The following is a 22,149-nucleotide window of genomic DNA, read 5'->3' as shown; positions in this document are numbered from 1 at the left end:
TGTGGAGGTGCTATGTTTCAGTCGCCGCATCTCCTGGTATGGAGTCTCTGACAGAGGCTTCTTACCACGTGATCAGCTGTGACCAATTACAGCTGATCATCGTGTGAACCAGGAAGTGCCAGTAAACAGCTTTCCTTGGTTCACGCTGACAGGGAGAGCCAATCGGCAGCTCTCCCTGTCAGGGGGGGGGGGCTCTGCGTTGATAATCAGCACATTGATTACCAGTGCAGCCCCCATCAGAGGTGCCCATCACCTGCCAGCATGTGCTCCACAAAGAACTCCTGTCAGTGTCTATAAAAGTGCCAGTACCCACAACAGTGCCAATCAGTGCCCAACAAAAGTGGCGGTGCCCCATCAGTAATGCTTGTCAGTGCCCTTCAGATGCCACTGGGTAATGCCTGTCAGTAGCTCCTCATAGGTGCTGCCTATCCAGTGCCACCTATCAGTGCCGGCTATCATTGGCCTTGGCCATCGTTTTTTTTTTCAAAATTGTCTGTCTTTTTTTGTTTATAGCGCAAAAAATAAAAACCGCAGAGTTGATCAAATACCACCAAAAAAAAGCTCTATGTGTGGGAAGAAAATTATAAAAATTGAATTTGGGTACAGTGTTGCATGACCGTGCAATTGTCATTCAAAGTGCGATAGTGCGGAAAGCTGAAAATTGTCCTGGGTAGGAAGGGGGGAAAGTGCTTGGTATTGAATTGGTTAAGGGCAAGTGGCCTGGTATGGTTTGGGGGCATGCCCCCCCCTCCTCTTTTCCTAGCCGGCAAGGCTGCACGCTCTAATTAAGGGTCTGGCTTGGATTTTTGGTGGAGACTCCACACTTTCTTCTTTGCGTTGGTCTGGTATAAAATTTGGGGGGATCTCACAGCACTTTTTTGTTAGTTTTTTTGCTTAAAATACATACCAGACATGAAGAGCCTGGTATGAATTTAGGGAGGGACGCCTCATTTTTTCACACTGTCCATCTATTTACATTCAACTGTCAGCTGGGAATGCTTGGCTGACAGCTTAACCTGCCAGGGATGAGTCACTGTTTTTTAAGATGCCTGCTCCCTAACAACCAGTAGTAGTAATGCCACTGCTAACTGTTTTATGTCACACTGCAGCTGGAGTTTTGCTCAGCCAATGCTGATTTGTTCTGCCATTCACACAAGAATCTCAATAGACAGACATTATAGTGCACATATGCAGTGCTGAGGTCTCCCCCTGCTGGTCGAGAGTTCTTAGTCTTCAGTGTAAAACTATTTTCTCTATTGGTAAATGTTCTTTAATTCTTATGGTCAAATGTTCTTAAAACGTAGTTGCACCGAAAAATACATTTAAAGTCTGCAGCTACACATACCGCAGCTGCTGACTTTTAAAATAAGAACACTAATGCCGCGTATACACGACCGGACTTTTCAACATCAAAGGTCTGACGGCATTCGATCGTGTGTGGGCTGCAGCGGACTTTTGATTTGCAAAAATCCGACAGACTTTAGAAACAGAACATATTTCAAATTTTTCCGCCGGACCCAATTCCTACCGAGAAATCCGCTCATGTGTATGCTAGTCCGATGGACAAAAACCGACGCTAGGGCAGCTATTGGCTACTTGCTATAAACTTCCTTATTCTAGTCCGGTCGTACGTCATCACATTCTAATCCGTCGGACTTTGGTGTGATTGTGTGTGGCCAAGTCCGTTCATTCGGAAAGTCCGTCAGAACTCCGCCGAAAGTCCGTCGGACCTAGTCCCCCGAAAAGTCCGGTCGTGTGTACGCGGCATTACTTGTCCTGGGCGCCTGCGTCCTTACCCAAAGCCGACCTGTCCTTTGGAAAGGTCGTAACTTTTTTACTTGGGATTTTTAGATTTTGGAGTTTTGGATGGAGTAGAGAGGGATTAGAACTCTTGTCAGGTTTTTAATGCTGTCTTTGCCCCCCCCTGCATTATCCATCATCATCCATTATTATCGAAAATGAAAGCAAAAGAAAATCCCAAATTTTGGATTAACGCCAGAACAAGAATTTAGGGGAAATCTTCCAATGGCTAGACCAGTTCTGGTGACAGGCCGGGATTCCCCTCACTTCAGAGGAATTTCTTCTCCCTTTCTGTTTTGGCTATGGGACAGGAAGTGAAGGGAAATCTCTCCAATGGGACACAGATGGCAAAAAAAAAATGACAGGAGTTACAACCCTCCTGTACTCTACTCAAAATAAACTTTATTTGCACTTTAATTTGGAGCATATAACATAACTGAAAGCTTGTAATTATGGTTCTACCTTTTTTTTTCTTTACACAAATAGAGCTTTCTTTTGGTTGTATTTAATCACTGCTGGGTAAATTTTTGTAAATAAGTAATTTTTCTCCTTCACTGAGGTGCGTTGATGAGGCAGCACTGATGGGCACTAATGAGGTGGCACTTATGGGCACTGATGAGGAAGCACTATTATGCCACACTTCTGGGGCACTGATGGGCACTAATAGGTGGCACTGATGGGCAGCACTGATGGGCATTGATGGGTGGCGCTGATGGGCAGCACTGATAGCCAGTACTGACTGGCATTACTAATGGGCACTGATTGGTGGCACTTGTGGGCACTGATTGCTGGCACTGGTGGGCACTGATTGCTGAAACTGGTGGCGCTGTATTGTAATTCATGTTTGGATGTCCCCTGCGAGCAGATGCCGCTAATCGGCTCTCCTCGCCATACACTCTGTGTCAAACTTAGGTTTACACTTTAAAATGTTGTCTCACACAGAAAGGTCACCTATAACTAAATAACAATCACTTATGAGATTCAAACATTCATCAGTGAACACTTTAATCCCTGTGCTCAACTAAGCGCATATAATATCTATATGAACAGGCTACAATAGAGCAGACTAATGGCTCTTATAAGTGTCAGGCCCCTCTCTACCGCTCTTTCACATATAAATGCAGAACAGTAAATAACAAATACAACTTTTTGCAAAAGAACTGTGCATTCAACCTGTTCTTTCAGAGAGTTCTTGGTGAATTATAACTCTATGAGCTTTAATAAAATAAATCCCTGAAGTGGGGAGAGAGGTGAAAGTAGTCCTGTGTTGCTTTATGACAATTCTGTTGATCTTCAGCTAGCTCTTTGATGTTTTATGGCATACAAAGAAACTTTGGATAGTAAAGCAGAGTAATCAACCCAATAAGTTGAGAATATATAGCCAACAATCTTCCTGGGTAAATTAGACTGGACTTGGATTCACAGTGATCACTGACTTCGACCCCTTTCACACTGGGGCCACGGCCGCTTTAGTGGTGTTTAAGAGGTGCTTTTCGGCCGCTAACCCCAAAGAAGGAGTTTTGAAACTCCCGTGTTGCGTTGCTTCCAAAGCACTTTTCTGGCACTTCAGAAGTGATGCCCATTCATTGCAATGGGCAGGGGCATTTTGGGAGCGCTGTATACATCGCTCCCAAACTGCCCCAAAGATGCTGCTTGCAGGACTTTTACGAAAGTCCCACAAACGCACCACCTGGGTGTGAAAGCACCCATTGTAATGAATGGGAGGCAGTTTTCAGGTGCTTTACAGGTGCTATTTCTAGCATTAAAACGCCTGAAAATTGCCTCAGTGTGAAAGGGATCACAAAGATGTTAAATTTTGTGGAACTACAAGCAACAGCGGAACCATAGAAAGCAAAGATGTCTGTATATAGTGTTAATGATGTTTAATCTAGATCCTTAATACTAAAGCTGACGAGGAATACAGGAGACAATGATGTCTACTGTACAGTATCTATAAGACTGGGCTATTGCCCGCTTACTACAACACTGGAACAGGGAATGATGATTGGAGATGATGATGAATGGAGATGAAGATGACTGATGAACGGAGATGATGAATGGAGATGACGATGAATGGAGATAATGATGATCTCTCAGGAATGTGGCTCAAGGGATGACTTCCAGCCTCCACTCCACCGCACCACAGTTCTCCTGAATATGATATCACTGCAGGATGGATGGAATTGGAGCAGCCTCCAGGCATCTGCCGATTAACTAAACGCTGGCTAATTCTGCAAAGCAGGCCGCACCTCAATGTCAGCTCACACCACAACATATTCCCTGCATACAGATCCATGCCAGGTCCCAAGAGAGCACACCATGCCTCAATCCCTCCCTCTTATAGTTTCTCCCAGCAGTCTTCTCTTCCCCATAAGCCAGCTGGAAGTTGTAGTTCCACATCACTCAGCCAGAGGGCAAATTCTATTTATTCAGACTACATGTGGAAATTGTTAGAATAGGTCCATCTAAAAAAGGGGATGGAAAAGATTAAAATAAAATAAAAACATATACACCCAATCATACTTACAGACCAACTAAGATTCTGGTTGCAAGTATGGAGAGCCGCAGAGGTCATCAGTCATCAGCTGAGGTAGCATAACCCATGGCACATCGGTGGGGATAGACAGCTGAACCACAGCAGTCTCCATAAATAAACCCCCATGAGTGAATTGTGTCAAACACATCCATCTATAAAAGAGGGACTGTGACAAAAAGTAAACCAGTATGATGAAATAGTAAAAAATTGTGTAATGTATCCCGCCAGAGGGCATAAATAGTGGATACAATCAAACCAAGTACCAAGGGCACAGGCATGGATAAAAAACTGTGGAAAAATGGGGAAGAAAGGAGAGAAACTAACCTATTTATTTTATTATTTTTCAATTCAATACATATAGGGTATTCAGTTACACCCTTTCCTTGCAGATCTCTCGATCTGGCTTGCGGTGTGCTGGGTTGAGTGGTTCGGTTGTTTGTTTCTTAGTCTTGGGAGTTGCGATGCGCTCCGGGGTCCTCCCCCTTTGGTGATGGGGGGTTTGGGCAGGCGTCCCGCAGCGCATCAACGTCACACCCCCAGTGATGCACGCGTCATCAACTGTTGGCGTGAGTTTGCCGGCATTGTGATTCCATCCTGGCGTCCTACATGAGGGGTTTGATGCAAGCTGGTGAGCGGTGTTGCACTGCTTGGCTGTGGACGCCCTTCCTCCCACTGGCCTCCAGCGTGGCGTTGGTGGCTTACCCTTGGCTGTTTTGGAGTACTATACTCCTCTCAGCTCAACCGGCCAGTCCCTACGGTCTTCCACTGTTTTTTCTCCATGCCTGTGCCCTTGGTACTTGGTTTGGTTGTAGCCACCATTTATTCCCTCTGGTGGGATACATTACACAATTTTTTTTCCTATTTCATCACACTGGTTTACTTTTTGGCACAGTCCCTCTATTCAAGTTCTTGGTCACTGCACTTTTTTTTATCACAATTCCCTTGTAATATTAGTCACTCCAGTCCAACCCTATATATTATTATACACTATACAATTTACTATTTTTATAGATGGATATGTTTGACACAATTCACACATGGGGGTTTATTTCTGGAGACTGCTGTGGTTCAGCTGTCTATCTCCACCGATGTGCCATGGATTATGCTACCTCAGCTCCCGTGGCTGATGTCCTCTCGGGCTCCCCATTCTTGCACCCAGAATCTTAGTTGGTCTGTAAGTATGATTGGGTGTATATGTTTTTATGTTTTTCATCCCCTTTTTTAGATGGATCTTGTAAGGGAAGTCCGGTTAACAGATGTGCATTGGCGAGTAGGCACGGGTACACCAGCGTGTGCACAAAGAATAACATGTATTGGCGCATGGGCATGAGCAGGTGCACACACATGCAGTGGTCTTCCAGCTTGTTCATTTTAACCTGTGCCTTGATCTGTTCCAGTTACCTGTGTTTGACCTGGCTTCACCTGTACCTTCCTTTGGATTTTTGCCTGCCTACCTGTGACCTTGGCTTGTGTTTGACTCTGCTCCTGTCTCATATTCCTGTACCTCGCTGCTCGACTGTGTACTGAACCCAGCCTGTATCCTGTCTTAGCTTCTGCCTCATGTTCCTGTACCTGCTCTGCCTGGCTGTTGATGACCCCCTGGCTTATGTTCCAGCAACGCTTCCACCTGCTGATCCAGCAACACGGAGTTCTAGTTCTCAAAACCTGTCGGTGATCTAGAGCCAACGGGTTCCTACCAAGGCCCAGCAAGTGCTACCCGCTACATCGGCCCTTGTGCCACTCTGTGTCCTTCACTCCTTGTCATCTCGACCAGGGGCATTGGACAGGAGGTGTAAGAGAAGACATCTCTACAGCTCGATCTCCACCAGGTACGTGACAGACCTATTCTAACAATTTACACACTATAGTAACTTTTAATATTCTTATAGACTCCTGCCCTACTTCTGCCCCTGTTGAGTGGCGCTAGCCATGAAACTCTTTGAACCATTAGCCTACTGGCGTGTACCAATTTAACCAAGAATATTTTTATCTATTTGTCATGGAGACACACGTTAATGAGTTTGGTGTTTTTTTTATCAAGGCCTCTAATATAAACTTGTTAACTATGTTATTATGTTATGTTATCATGTTATCATTTTGTATGCAATACATTACATGTACTATATTTATCTATTTGCTATACATTGTGCTATTTGTAACACATGTGGTTCTTACTGATTATCTATTACCCACCAGGTACACTCTGTCGTGGTATCTCCTCGGCTGCATGATTTATATAAAGTAACAAACGCTCTCCTATATTTCCATATTACAGGGATGGAGGCAATTGTTCTACTCCAGTGATGGCGAACCTTAGCACTCCAGATGTTTTGGAACTACATTTCCCATGATGCTCATGCACTCGGCAGTGTAGTGGAGCATCATGAGAAATCTAGTTTCAAAACATCTGGGGTGCCAAGATTCGCCATCACTGTTCTACTCCGTTCAAAGCCTCATATAATGTCCCTAACCTCTCCTTTTTCTTCTGTATGTTATCAAAAAGTCTAGAAGAAGTGGGAAATTGCCAGTTAGATCAAGATACTCAAAATAAAGACATTTTCATACTGTAAATTATTTTATATTATTGGATTACTGATATATATATATATATATACAAATTTGAAACACTAAAGTAAATCATATTTTTGCTTTAGACAAAAAAAAAACACAACTAATGCATCAATAATCACTTGCCTACAAAAGCAATGAAGAAGGACAAGTATGTATTTTAAAGAAAGGTTGTTTTCTCTGTGGTTAGTGCTACAAGTTTCAATTAACTTTCAACCAATGTAAGATTCTTATTACATATGGGGTTATACAGACGCAATGAGCACTCTGTTCAAATTATCAATTAGGTATAATCATTCTGTGATGAAGCCAAGAGCCGTGGAGTGCACGAACATTCTAAATTTGGCAAATCACCACTAATTACTCATGGAGTTAAGAAGAAAGGATGATGCTGAAGGTTTCTAGACTGTATTATGCCTAATCTTCGCCCGCCCTCCTGTTTTATAGCTGACAACTGTGTTGTGCAGAACATGCCAGCTTTAATTAGAAATTTCATTTTATTAAATGGTTACTTGGCAGGGAAAGACTGGAAATGATAGAACAGGGGAAAGGAGGGTGATCCTCCAGGTAGCTCATTTTGGTTTCTGCAGTGGCGAATTGACGATTTGATTTTCAGCCGTTTTAAATGTTTATGATTCGCGTTTCAGGCTGCTCAGCAGGATTTGAATCTTCAGTAAACCATTACCTTCACTTACCTTCCAAATATGCCTGCGTTGTGTGAGAAGTAGCACCAAATGGTGCCTGTGTCTGCAAAAATAAAAATTCACAGCAGTATGTACTTGAATCATTTTTTTTTTGTGTAAGTACCTAAATTCTACAGCTGGAAAAAGAAGCACGTAGAGCAGGTAAGATTGTTTTCACACTGCGTACACAGCGGCACCTGCACAACTGCATTACACTCAGCCACTGCTGCACTGTTACTCATCATAAGATTATAACACATTCAGATAAAACAGCAACTTGCCCATTGCCACCTTCTGTTTTTAATATCAGACAACAAAAAAAGCAGTGTGTGGTTTATGTTTCCTAAAATGAGACTTTGCAGAGGGAAATAAACCTTGCTTTGCTTTTTGCTGCAACAAAGAAAGCGCAAAACAGGCTATAAAATGTCAGTTTCAAATCTTCATGTCATGCAAAAAATTATAGCTGTACCCCAGAAAAATCTAAGTGAACCCTAATCATACGAATTAGTGGCTTGAAGGAAACTTTTCATGAAAGAAATATGTAGATGCCATTGTTGATTGTTCTTCTGAAAATGATAGTTGCCTGGCTGTCATACTGACCATTTTGCTCGCCTCAATACTTTGAATCACTGACATGCAACAAACACGCAAATAAGGACTTTTGACTTTTTTATTCTGAATATTTGTACTGTTTGTGACTTTTCTTAACAGAGAAGTATGGCAAAAGCTTTTTTTGGCCATACGTCTCTTGTGGGTTACAGGAGTGCACTTAATTTTGTTCTCCTGTGACCAGTGGTGGCCCGTCCATAGGGGGCGCCCGGGCGCCGCCCCCCCCTCCAGGCAGTCACAAAAAAAAAAAAAAAATTGAAAAAAAAAATATTTTTTTTTTTTGGAAATGGCCCTTTAAAAAAAAAAAATGAAAAAAAGTCCTTAAGTGTACTGTGTACGAGCGCCGGACACAGTGCAGCGCTGGACACAGTGCACTATGTGAAGACGCCACGTCAACGCAATCACAAGATTCATTTTTAACCCGCCTTGTGGCGCAAGTACAAATGCCGATCTGCATCCGCCCGGCGCCCATAGGTTTACAATGCTATGGGTTTGAGTGACAGACTAGTTAGCCGTCACTTCTGGTCTTCCCCTGTCGGATCAGTGCGCCGAGCGGAGGAGCAGAGGAATGTGAACTGCTGATGGCCTGCTGCACTATGAAACAACAAGGTAGCATTGCTGGAAATCCACAGGAGGGGGGCAGAGCTACAGGATGGATGGAGGGGGAGGCTTTACACGGGCAGCACTGACGATCAGCACTTCTATTATCTCCACTCAGTGGTTTTGCTGTGTCTCGGTTTGGCAGTCAGACCTGAATCTCTCCAAAAGCCTGTCTACTGCAGACAGTGACATCTAGTATAGGCACTTGTTGGCCATTCGGAAACCAACACTCCTTCCAGTGTTTTACCCCCCCCCCCCCCCAACACCCCAGGATAACATTACCTTTAGCAAAAGTTCCCCACTGTTTCACTAAAATATACTCATCAAACCCTGACAGAGTGACAGTGTATTGCATCTGGATGTGAATGCCTAGGTCCCGCTGCTATGTCTGCATGGTTGTGGTTGCTGTTCAGCTTTACCTCCTGTAGCTGTGGTTTCAATAGAAGCCTTTTTAGTAGTTCCCAAATATTCTCCGCATCGTGCTTGCATTCTGTGTATCATCTGATGACTTCTGTCCCTTTAGTATGTAGTAGTAAATCTTTATCGATATGTAATATTGAAGATTTGCTCACTGCCTTTGATTTTTTTGTGAGCTTTAAGCCAATTTCTCCTGCCTTTAAACCTAAAGAACAATTTGTATGCCAGTTCAAAATGTTTAGCCTTTTAATGTAGTCTATACCAGTGGAGGCTCTTGTGAAACACACAGCCCATATGAAGCCTCCCCCCACCCACCCATCCCTCTGTCCCTGATTCATCCCAACCACCAGCTCTCTGTCCCTGATCCCTGATCCATCCCAGCCACCATCCCTCTGTCCCTGATTCATCCCACCCACCAGCTCTCTGTCCCTGATCCCTGATCCATCCCACCCACCCACCATCCCTCTGTCCCTGATTCATCCCACCCACCAGCTCTCTGTCCCTGATCCATCCCACCGTCCTTCTGTCCCTGATCCGTCCCACCATCCTTCTTCTCTCCCTGATCCATCCCACCCACCATCTCTCTGTCCCTGATCCATCCCACCGTCCTTCTGTCCCTGATCCATCCCACCTACCATCTCTCTGTCCCTGGTCCATCCCACCCACCATCTATCTGTCCCTGATCCATCCCACCGTCCTTCTGTCCCTGATCCATCACACCTACCATCTCTCTGTCCCTGGTCCATCCCACCCACCATCTCTCTGTCCCTGATCCACCCCTCTGTCCCTGATCCATCCCTCTGTCCCTGATCCATCCCTCTGTCCCTGATCCATCCCTCTGTCCCTGATCCATCCCTCTGTCCCTGATCCCATCCCACCCACCACTGATCCAACTCCCCACCCCACCTCCATCCTTCTGTCTCTGATCATCACCATCCCTCTGATCCCACCACTAAAGGAAAACATGTAAGATATTGCATTATTGCAGTCACTAAATGTGATGACTGTATTTGTTTTATTTTATTAGGCTTTCTTGTACTTCATTGTCTGCGGTGACCTCTGCCTATTGCTGTTTCCCGAGCACCTTTTTTGTGTTTCCTGTTTTTTTTTTCTCTGGTGAACGAGGAGTGTGGCTGGGCTGTCAGACATATTGATGTGTCATTAGAACCTGGTGTATAATGTAGAGCCTGGTATATGATGTACAGAGCCCTGTCTATAATGTAGAGCCTGGTATATGATGTACAGAGCCCTGTCTATAATGTAGAGCCTGGTATATGAAGTATAGGGCCCTGTGTATAATGTAGAGCCTTGTATATGATGTACTACAGGGGACGGAGTTGGTGGATTCTATAATGGGTGGGGCTTATGAGAAGTGGGATGGGTCAAAAGGGTGGGCGTGGTCTAGCGCCCCCCCATCTTAAAACTTCACCAGCCGCCACTGCCTGTGACCCAGAGTAAGCTAATGGCTTGCTATTGTCTGTTATCAGCTGATGACAGAGAGCTGCTCCAGACTCTAGAAGATTTCTAACCATACTGCTGGGATCCACCCAGCTGCCTTAATTGACACCGTTGACTCTGGCTCTCAGCATGAGGCCCTTACCAGCGTGGTGCTCCAGTGAGCGCTGGAGGGGCAGAGCAGACAAGAGTGGCTGACCAATTAGTGGTTCTGTGATTGCTCAGATATTGGGGCAGCTGCAATATCAGACCCATGCTGCAGCATGGAGGTGAGTATGTATGTTTGTTTCTTATATACTCATACTTCTCCTTTAAGCTTTCTTCATAGGGGTGTACTAGAGTTTACACCCGTGTGAGGACTGTGTTTTCCCGCATGGGATGCACACGTGTTCTATGCATCGGTGTGCAGGCAGTCCCTTCACCCCAAACCCGCTCATTCATTTTTGCTGCTACTCCCAATTTGACATCCATGTGGGTGCGGGTTTGTTTTCAAAATATAATTTCACTTATATCAAATTTATTAGCAGGTTGAAACTGGGGGTTAGTATTATAAAATGACTAAAATGTTATAAAAAGCACAGTTCAAGCTAGAATAGTAGCAGCAAAAACAAAAGACATTAGTCTGAGGATCAAATTACTTTTCCCATTGTGCAGTACACTATGTACTTCCTAATCTACCTCTTGTGATAATAAGATCACACACACAATATTGTCAAACATAATAGGAAGCCTGCCTTTACTCGCACATGAACTTTAATGGTATTCCAGTCCTAGTCTGTAGGGTTCAATATTGAGTTGGCCCATCCTTTGCAGCTTTAACTCTTCTTGGAAGGCTGTCCACTACGTTTTTAGAGTGTGTCTATGGGAATGTTTGACCATTCTTCCCGAAGCGCATTTGTGAGATCGGGCACTGATGTTGGATGAGAAGGCCTGGCTCACAGTCTCCACTCTAACTTATCCCAAAGGTGTTCTATTGGGTTGAGGTCAGGATTCTGTGAAGGCCAGTCAAGTTCCTCCACCCCAAACTCGATCAATACCACACTGTCTGCATTTAGAAGGCACCTCTTTCTTCTGTATCTTCTGTGCTCAATATTGAAACTTATGGACTAAGGCCGCGTACACACGCGGGGACTGTTCGGCCAACTTTGTCCGCTGAACAGTGTTTCGGCGGACAGTCCGCCCGTGTGTGGGCGTTCAGCGGACAGTTTCAGCGAACAGTCCGCTAAACAAGGTTTTTCGGAATTTCCGAAAAACTGTCCGCTGAAACCTTGTTTCAGCGAACAGTTCCCTCGTGTGTAGGCTTGTTCGACAAACTAAGTTCCGCGCATGCTCAGAAAGGCTTTACACGCCGAAAGTTATAATGCAGTGTATAGGACGTCGTATTTTTCGTCCCGTCGTACGTGCCGTTCACGTCATCGCGCACGGTTTCAGCAAACTGTTCGTACGTCGTGTGTGGCCATGTCCGTCCATGCTAATTTTGAGCGGACTGTTTGCCGACACTGTTTGACGGACAAAGTTGGGCGAACAGTCCCCGCGTGTGTACGCGGCCTAAGACTGGGATGCCAATTAAAGTTTATGAGCGCGTAAAAGTAGGCGTCCCAATACTGGACAATATAATACATACACACATACATATACACACACACTTCCATTATAAATGCACACACACAGACATGCGTTATTATACTTACGGGCCAAGTTCAACTTCAAGGTACTGCTCCTTCTCATGGTTTAAGAAAAATGCTTCCACCACTTGAAAAAAAGTAAACAATATGTGAGCAAAAAGTGAATACGCATTTCAATGCTGTGAGAGACTGGAAACATGTCGATTTGTTTACCTAACTTATAATTATAAAATAATGCGTAATTAAACTTATAAAAAATATATATATATATATATATATACTCTGTAGGGAAAATCTGTTTCTTCTCCTATGCTGCCTATAACCAGAGGCCTACTCTGCCTGAAGGTAAATCCAGCTGCAGCTGTGGCTGCAATGGTGGACTCAACTTATTCAAATCATCGGCCTGGGGTGTCCGAATATAACCTTATGTGTGGGGGTAAATATAAGGGCATTCAATATAAGATGAGTATCATCTTATATAGTAACATAGCAAGGTTGAATAAAGACAGCAGTCCATCCAGTTCAACCTGAGTGAGTGCGGGTGCGTGTCTACAATTATCCCTATTTAAGGTGCCCATATAGTGCCGTAAATTACGCAGCACTCCACACCCTACCCTCAAGGAGCCCACAATCCAAGGTCCCCAACTCACATTCATATACTAGGGGCCAATTTTGGACAGAAGCCAATTAACCTTCCAAAGACATGCAGGTAGGCTAATTGGCTTCTGTCCAAAATTGGCCCAAGCAGCCCTAGTATATGAGTGGGGACCTTGGATTGTGGACTCCTTGAGGGTAGGGACCAATGTGAGTGTGCAATGTACAGGGGTAGGGACAATTGTAGACACTCAGGTTGAACTGGATGGACTGGTGTCTTTATTCAACCTTACTAACTATGAAACTATGAAACCTACCAGCATGTCTTTGGAGTGTGGGAGGAAACTGGAGTACACGGTGGAAACCTACACAGACACAGGGAGAACATGCAAACTCCAGGCAGGTAGTGTCGTGGTTGGGATTCAAACCAGCAAACTTTATTACTGCTAGGCGAGCGTCCTAACTACTAAACCACTGTGCCGCCCTTATCTGATCCAACAAAAATTTGTCCAGAATGGGTAACAAACTCATATCTTTGAAAGGAGAAGACACTGCTTTCTGACCAAACAGTTTCATTACACAGTAACACAGTTATCATTGGCTCTGGTTGTTGAAAACAAATATAGTGATGACAAATAATGATCGTTATATCTTAAAATCAGTCTTTGCTTTACCAAGGTTCAGCAACAAGTTCACTTCAATGCAGCCCTCCCAGCAGTATATACTTACCTTCCCTTTGCTGCTCTGCTAAAACATTCAGCTGTAGAGCGTGAAAGGAAAGCACTGAGTACCAAAAATGTAAATCCTCTCTTTGTGGAATTTTTATGGCAGCCAATAAATGAATAAAATATGTTATATATAAAATGACATTCTTTATTATTTTATTTTTTTTAAAGAAGAAATCGCTTAAATATAAAAAGTTTCATATAATCGGTTGTCACATGACACACATTTTACAAATCATGATATTTCATATGTAAAAAAATGTGTGTCATGTGACAACCAATTTATATGAAATATTTTTTTTAAATATTTAAGCAATTTCTTCTTAAATAAATAAATAACAATAAAGAAAGTAATTGTAATTTTATATAGAACATATTGTATTCATTTATTGGTTGCCCTAAAAATCCCACAAAGAGGATCTGTGTGTTAAATTGGATTTTTTTTTCTGCTGGAACTATGATTCTATTTTAAATTTGGAAGGATCAACAAAATATTGCTAGATTTTACATACTATTATTATTATTATTATTCACGATTTATATAGCGCCAACAGTTTACGCAGTGCTTTACAATGTATAGGGGGGACAACACAATTACAGTACAATTACATACCAAATGATTTGTCCTTTAGGCTACTTTCACACTGGGTCGCTCAGCGCGCTGGTGGTAAAGCAGCACTATATTTAGTCTTAACCCCAGCTAGCGGCCAAAAAAGGGTTAAAAACCGCCCGCAAAGGGCCGCTGCAGCAGCGCTTTGCAGGCGGGTTTGGAGCACTGCCCCATTGTTTTCAATGGGAAGGAGTGCTTTAGGAGCGGTAAATACACCGCTCCTACAGCTCTCCAAAGATGCGGCCTGCAGGACTTTTTTGACTGTCCTGCAAGCGCACCGCTCCAATGTGAAAGCCCTCAGGGCTTTTACATTGGAGTGCACTGAGCGGCTCTTTCAGGGCACTCTGCAGGCGCTATTTTTAGCAGTTTAGCGCCTGCAAAGCGCCTCGGTGTGAAAGGGGCCTCATATTGTTCTTCAGGACGGTGCCCTAATTACACTCATGCTGTTTATGCTGAGAACACAAACTGCATTCTATTTGGTTAACAGAAAGTGAGGAAATGTCCACCAGAGGCTCTCTAAGCCCTCCCCAAATAACTCTGGCTGAAATTCTATTTAAAATCTAGTCTAGAATTTGCTATAGGAAATTGCATACTTTGCTTTCTTGCAGTCTAACTTATGGCTTTCAAAAATTGAATTTAGTATTCTTCAGAAGCATGTTTCATCTTTAGTTTGATGTCTGTACTTAATATGCATTTATTCAAAGCTGCTAGTATGCTGTAAGACATCTCTAATTAATTTAACAGAATAAAAATGTGTTATTTTCCTTTATAGCTAGTGTGATAAGAATATGGCAGCTACTAAGGGGTGTTTCTGATAAGTGCTGGAATTCAGACACTTATTAAATTGCCCGATTATTGCACCGTCTGGCGTGCTTGAGTGTTAACTGATTTAAGTGTTAAGTACTGATAACCCTTAACTTAATGACAATCATTGGTTCTTCTAGTGAGGTCCGAAGTATCTACTAAGTAACCTTTAGCAATTAATCATTATTCGAGAAATTTATATATATATACGTAAGATTGCCACTGCTAAGTGTTACCAATCTGACAAAGTATATAAAAATCCTTGGAAGACTAATGAAAAATGGAATGAAAAAAAATAAAAAAGTGTACTGTCACTTTAAGACATCATCATATAATGTGCAAATTTGTTAAACGTGTAAACACACTTAATAAAGTGTTCAAAAAACTGATTAATGAGTATGTGTCCAACGAGTGTCCATTTCTTTAGTGATTCTAAAGTGTATAGATCAGCAAAAGAAACATCAACATAACAAAAAATTCATATAGATTCCATTCAATTTTAAAGTTCATAAAAAAATTGTGGTAAAGTGAAAAAATTATTTCAAATCGACAATTTTGGGGACTCTTTACACGTGCTCCCCCCTCAGGTATGCACTCACTAAAGGGATGTACCCCTGCAGGGGTAAAAGGTCTCACAATGGAGTCAGCTCTTTGTGCTGCGTTCTCTCTCTGACATCCACAATCTTTCAATGCACTCACATATAGATAGAAAAGAAAAAAGGGGATCCCAATCCCATTGTGTAAATCTGTAGATAAAAGTTTATTGCATAAAAGTTTAGTAAAAAGCAATGTCTCTAGTGCCAAAAGGCAACGTGCACATTGCTGGGTAACCGCATGGTATAAAGGGTGTGAGGTGTACGAAGGTGGCGCCACTCCTGATGACTCCTGCATGACGAAACGCATAGGACTAAGCTTACAGCGTCACTGCACCACTTCCAGTTTTGGAGTTTCTGGTCTGTGGAACTCAAGGTGTCCCAGACAATTTTTGTTGTTGTATATATCGTATACCTTTTGGTATTTGGTTGACTCCATTGTGAGGCCTTTTAGCCCTGCAGGGGTACATCCCTTTGGTGAGTGCAGACCTGTGGGGGGAGCACGTGTGATGAGTCACCAAATTTGTGGATTAAAATCATTTTTTCACTTTACCACTATTTTTTATGAACTTTAAAATGTAATGGATTCTATATGAATTTTTTTGTTATGTTGATGTACTTTTGCTGATCTATACACTTTGGAATCACTAAAGAACTTGACACTTGTTGGACACATACTCATTGATCAGTTTTTTAAACACTTTATTAAGTGTGTTTGCACATTTAACACATTTGCCCCTTATATGATGATGTCTTAAAGTGAAAGTACACTTTTTCATTCTATTTTTCATTTAATCTTCCAAGGATTTTTATTAACATACTCTGTTACACTGGTAACACTTAGCAGCGCCGATCTTACCCATATATAAATTTCTCATATTCCTTCACTGATTCCACACCTGTGGGTACAGCTGGGGTAGGCTGCAGCTAATTTTCATCTCCCGGCATGGAACACCATATTGTTTTTTAAATGAATCATTATTCATCTGATTGATCCTCATGATTGAGCTCCAAAGCGAAACGTGCTGGGAGTGTGGCCTGATTGGAGCCCAGGCTGAGGTTGCCACATACTACACTACAGAGAGTTTGCTTCAATGTGCGGCTTATGGGACATTCACTTTACCACATTATTCATCTGGTAACTGCTTCATACATCTTTATCACCCTATATACTGTATACCCAGTGAAGTAGCTGGCCTCAGGTGATACACAATCCTCCCACATAATTTGTACGTATTTATTTATAACCATTTTCCCCTAAATCCATTCAATGTGCATAATCTACATGGGATCTCTCAGCTCTAAAAAGCAGGGGGTGGAGAGCTGAAGTTACATAATTGAGGGAAGCGCTGAGAGCTTATTGGAGGGAAGGATCACCCCCCCCCCCTTCACACAACACACAAGAATGGAGCAGAGGCTGTCAATCTGCTGGAGCTCCCTCCCCGTTACCATTTTTCTCTTGGCGTCAGGAAAATGTATTCGAAGTGACTCGTGCTTATAGCAGAACAATGAGACAGCGGACAGAAATGTCACTTCATGCTCTGGATTGAGACAAGTACACACTATAGAGGGATATGCTTGGTTCATGTTTCAGTTTTACAACCACTTTAAGTAATACACAACAGTCATTCCTGCATTTCTTCTCTCCAATTGTAATTAGTTGATCTTTGTTCTGGTTGAATGTTTTTTATACTCTTATTGCTTAAAGCAGAACTTCACCCAAAAGAAAGGGGGTGTTACGCTTTTACTTCCTTCCTGCTCCCCTCTTCCTCTACCACTTTTTGAATTTTTTTTTTGGGGAGCAGGTACCAGGTTTTTGAAGTTCGGCTCCCCCACACCTTGCCTGTAGCCCTGTGGGACACATCACAGGCCCCAGATGACTTCTGGACCATTCAAAAAAACGCATGCACAATGGGAAGCTAGCTGTGAAGCGAGTCACAGCCAGCTTTCCTTAGTAAACATGCTGGCACTGCTGACACGAAGAGCGGCAAAGAACCGGCCTGGGTGAGGACAGCGCTGGATCCCTGGACAGGTAAGTGTCCTTTTATTAACAGTCAGCAGCTACAGTATTTGTAGCTGCTGGCTTTAACTTTTTTTTTGTGGGGAGGGGGGCGCTGAATATCCTCTTTTACTGTTTGAGTCACAGCTGTCATAATAAAATAGAGATGGGATTATAGATATTTGTCTGAGCACTCTTTTAATATAATGCCAGGTCTTAACGACTCTGGCAGGTCCTGACAGGTTACTGCTGATTCTACCAGCTGTCAGTGACAGCCACGGTTCAGCAATAAGCCCAGGAGCTAAATCAATCATCTCCTAGTCTTGTTATCTTGCTTCAGTGTTTCAGAGTGCTCAATAAGCAATATCATATAGTGATACTATGCTTCTGCTTTATATTTAAACTGTAGCTAAAACCAACTATTTTCTTTTCATAGGTTTGGCCAGACAAGAGAAAGGTTAGCAACCCAGATCAGGTTTAATTGTTTTATGCGTTCCTGCTGGACAGATTCACCCTTCTCTACCTATTTTCCTAACGACTATTGTAAGTGGGACTGAAAATGAGAGAAAAATACAGATTTTAGTGGTTACGAGAATAGGAATATAAGGTATATTTTCCAACGTCTGTTCATCCTGCAAAACTGCATGTATATTTCATTTTGTATGAATAAGGGCAAAATTAAATGTTACTAGGCTATCTTTTCTCTGAGTCAAATGTCCATAAAGAATAGAGTGAATCAAAAAAAATGGCAGATTATGGCCCCCTAGTCGGAGCTAATGATGACAATAAAAAATAAATGATTATTTATTATTTACAGTACTATGATTGTCAGCTCTATCTAGTGATCACATTTTCCTAAATAAGTATTTTTTTTAATGAAAAACATTTGTAGCCTAAGGGCCAGTTCACACCACATGCAGTCCAGTGCATTTTTCTCTGGATCAAAAACATGGAAAGTACATTATATGGTTTCCAATGGCATAGTTCACACCAATGCGGTCAATTCCAGGGTTTTCCAGTTCCAAAAAAAAAAGTAGAACATGCTGCATTTTTCCTGCACTGGACTGTACTGGAACATGGTAAAACACATCAAAAACACACTGGAACCTATCAACAGTGCTTAAAAAATGAATCGGACCCCAGTACAGTAAAACAAAAAAAAAAAAACGTATCTGGAATGCACCCGGAATACATCAAAACACGCCAAAAACACGATAAAAATGCACATGCAGAAACTCAACGGAACGGATTTGGAGTCAAATCCACATTTTTGTGGCGTGAACCAGCCCTAATAACATTTTATTTGACCCTATTCACACAGAATGGATGTATATGCAGTTGTGCAGGATGAAAAGCACTGCAATAGATAATAAAAATAAAACCCTTGCTTTTGTGACAACCGTCTAAAGCCGCGTACACACGGGCGGACTGTCTGGCCAACTTTGTCCGTCGAAACACATTTCAGCGGACAGTCCGCTCGTGTGTGGGCTTCAGCGGACTTTTTCAGCGTGTAGTCTGGCGGACTAAGTATTTCGGAATTTCCGTAATACTGTCCGTCAGACTTTGGTTTCAGCGGACAATCCGCTCGTCAGTAGGCTAGTTCGACGGACTAAGTATGGCGCATGCTCAGAAAGGATTTACACGGCGAAAGGTTGCATTGCTGTGTATTGGACTTCCTATTTCTAGTCCCGTCGTACGTGCTGTACACGTCATCGCGCAAGCTTTTGACGGACTGTTTGTGCATCCGTGTGTGGTCAAGTCCGTTCATTCGAAAGTAGGACGGACTGTCCGTCGGATTGTCTGACGGACTAAGTTGGCCAGACAGTCCGCCCGTGTGTACGCGGCTTAAGAGAGGATTTTTTTCACTTTTTGTGTATCCAAAGGATAGGAACTAAAAAAGAAACCCTTTCTAAACTGGACAAAGATAGCAAAAAATAAATAAATAAAAACAACACTTTTGCAACAATGTTAAGAAAAAACAGAGTATATGATGTCATAGTTACATAGTTGTCTGGCTGAAAAAATACATCTAGTTCAACCAATAAAACAAGGGGGGAAAAGAATGACAATCCTATATACACAATCTTAAACCCACAGTTGAAGTCACATAACCCCAGCAAAGCATGATCCAATTTGCTCCAGCAAAGGAAATGCCTTCCTGATACCCCAAGAGGCAATTGGATATTCCCTGGCTCAACATTACCTATAAATGTCAGTACACAGTTATATTATGTACATTTAGAAAAGAATACAGGCCTTTTTTAAAGCAATCTACTGAGCTGGCCAGAACAAGCTCTTGAGGGAGTCTGTTCCACATTTTCAGATTTCTTAGACCCCTTTCACACTGATCTGTTATCGCTAAAGCGATGCTCGTTTTAGTGGTGCTTTAGCGCTGTTTAAGTGGCACTTTTCGGCCGCTAGTGGGGTGATTTTAACCCCAAACAAGGGGTTAAAAACTCCCGTGTTTTGGCACTTCCGAACCGCTGACCATTTATTCCAATGGCCAGAGCGTTTTGGAAGCGCTAAATACAATGATCCCAAACCGCCCAAAAGATGCTCCTTGCAGGACTTTTCAGAACGTCCTGCAAGTGCACTGCCCTGGTGTGAAAAGTCATACTTGAATGAATCGGAGGCGGTTTTCAGGCGCTTAGCAGAAGCTAAAGCGCCCGAAAACCGCCCCAGTGTGAAATGGGTCTTACTGAGAAGAAACCTTTTCATATTTTTAGTTAGAAAAATCTGTCAATATTTTTGGGTAAAATTTTGGAGCTATGCAATTTTGCTTTGGGAAAAACTATAAGGATATTCATTTTCATGAACGTTTCCTTTGTCCTAGAGAATAAACATATATGTATCAAAATCTGCTACCTATTTAATGCTCCATCTGCCTCAAATAAAAAAAAAGGTTTCCAAAAGCAAAACATTTCAAGGTTTGGAATGGACATCTCCATACAAAAAGAAGCTCTGGGGCTTAAAAGGAGAAAGAGAAAAAAGCTCTGGGACTGAAGAAGTTAATGACTAGAAATATAAGTGTGTGCAGCAGAATGCCTTGGCAATATTTGCCCTTCCCTTTGGCAAATCGCATTAGAACCAGACCATCAGTGACAATCTTCACCTCACAATCTATGTGCAGGAGTTGCCCGTGTCAGCTTTTGAGTTTTGTGAAAAAGAAGACCTGTGCCAAGAATAACATGGGGCTGCAACTACTGACCTCTTTCTATGAGTGATAGTTGCCCGACTGTCTCTTGCATCAATATTATCAAAGTTACTTATCTGGAGCAAGCTAAAGATTAGCATGTCACTTCCACATTCTTATCACTGCCTCAGACAGTATTAATGTCATTGGATCAGCATGATAGGCAACTAGCCTTTTCAAAAGGAATGGTCAGCAATGGCAGCCTCCATATCCTCTCATAACAGGTTTTCATTTTATAAGAGAAGTGTGTGCAGCAACCTTTAAAGAGACATTGTCACTTTGCCCATTCAGGGCAAAGTGACAGGTTTTGCACATAGCCCTGCCCCCTCCCAGGCATCTATATCTACCTAGCTATGCTCCCAGGCATGTATATCCACCTAGCTATTATCCCATGCTGCTTCCCCACAGCAACATGACCACTAGTTATGCTCTGGAGGGATATGCAGACAATGCCACTTGCCTTTTAACAAAGCATTTGCAAAGGTTATAGCCAGCTTTTAACAACCTTTGGCCCCAGTGTTGTATATACTTTGTCCGGCGTGTGTATGTGTGTCACAGTCTCCATTCAATTGCTTGAGGAATTTGTATTCCAAAGTGCAGTTAAACTTGAATGAGAGTACTGGCTGTCTTTCTACCAAGATTTAACAGGTTATCAACAAGTTACAAGCAATGCTGTAGCCTGCTACATTCTGGGATGGCAATGTGTAGGGAAAGTCCTAAAAAGGTTTCAACAGTGTGCAGAAACATTATTATATGTAGATCACACACCATCCCTTGTATGAAGGCAGGAATCTGAAAATTATTAACTGGACAAGAAGGAATGGACAAGGCAGAAACTTGACCCTGGATAGGCTAAAGGCCAATTGTTTTTCTACTCCTAACTTAAGGAAAGAAAGAAAACAGCCCACAGAAAAAATATGGGAAATCCAGCTAGTGAAAATAAGGATTCCATGATCGATAATATTCTTGTAGAAACTAAGATTAAGCTTTAATCTTTGAATCCGAAATGTCATTGCTTCTGAAACCAAGGACTTTACAGCCAGATCAGCAAGACATTGACACAGAAGCAGGGTAGAAAATTGGGCCTTAAAGTGGAAGGCAAGTCAAATCTAAGCTCAAGTCTACTCCTACCCCTCAGTCTAACCCTATTATATCTACTCCGTAAAAGCAAAGATGCCTATACTTACTTATTCAGAAGTCATTCCGGGCTGGGGTCACATGATCTCTCCAGTGCCAGCTTCGGTGTAGAGGAGAGATCACTGACAGCTGACATCACCCATAGGCTTACTATGAGGCAGCTGATGTTGGCTGTCCCTCCTCTAGTGACTTCAGAATAGG

The 22,149-nt window shown here is 42.6% G+C and overlaps 1 protein-coding gene across 5 annotated transcripts in view; it reads right to left on the bottom strand.

Annotated features, from left to right (window-relative positions):
* The window catches only part of LOC143974992 (UPF0462 protein C4orf33 homolog), a 133,393-nt gene that overhangs the window by 20,365 nt on the left and 90,879 nt on the right, over window positions 1-22,149 (bottom strand). For all 5 annotated transcript variants that reach the window (XM_077476902.1, XM_077476900.1, XM_077476903.1 and 2 more), the window contains 2 exons: window positions 12,360-12,420; window positions 7,600-7,651 (listed from right to left, as the gene is read on the bottom strand). In XM_077476902.1, coding sequence (XP_077333028.1) covers window positions 7,600-7,651; window positions 12,360-12,420 — 113 coding nt within the window. The remainder of the gene's footprint in view (window positions 1-7,599; window positions 7,652-12,359; window positions 12,421-22,149) is intronic.

Source organism: Lithobates pipiens, unplaced genomic scaffold, assembly GCF_037356315.1.
Source record: "Lithobates pipiens isolate NorthernLeopardFrog02 unplaced genomic scaffold, aLitPip1_a1.2 Scaffold_13, whole genome shotgun sequence".
NCBI lineage: Eukaryota > Metazoa > Chordata > Amphibia > Anura > Ranidae > Lithobates > Lithobates pipiens.
This window is presented reverse-complemented; position numbering and strand designations above follow the sequence as displayed.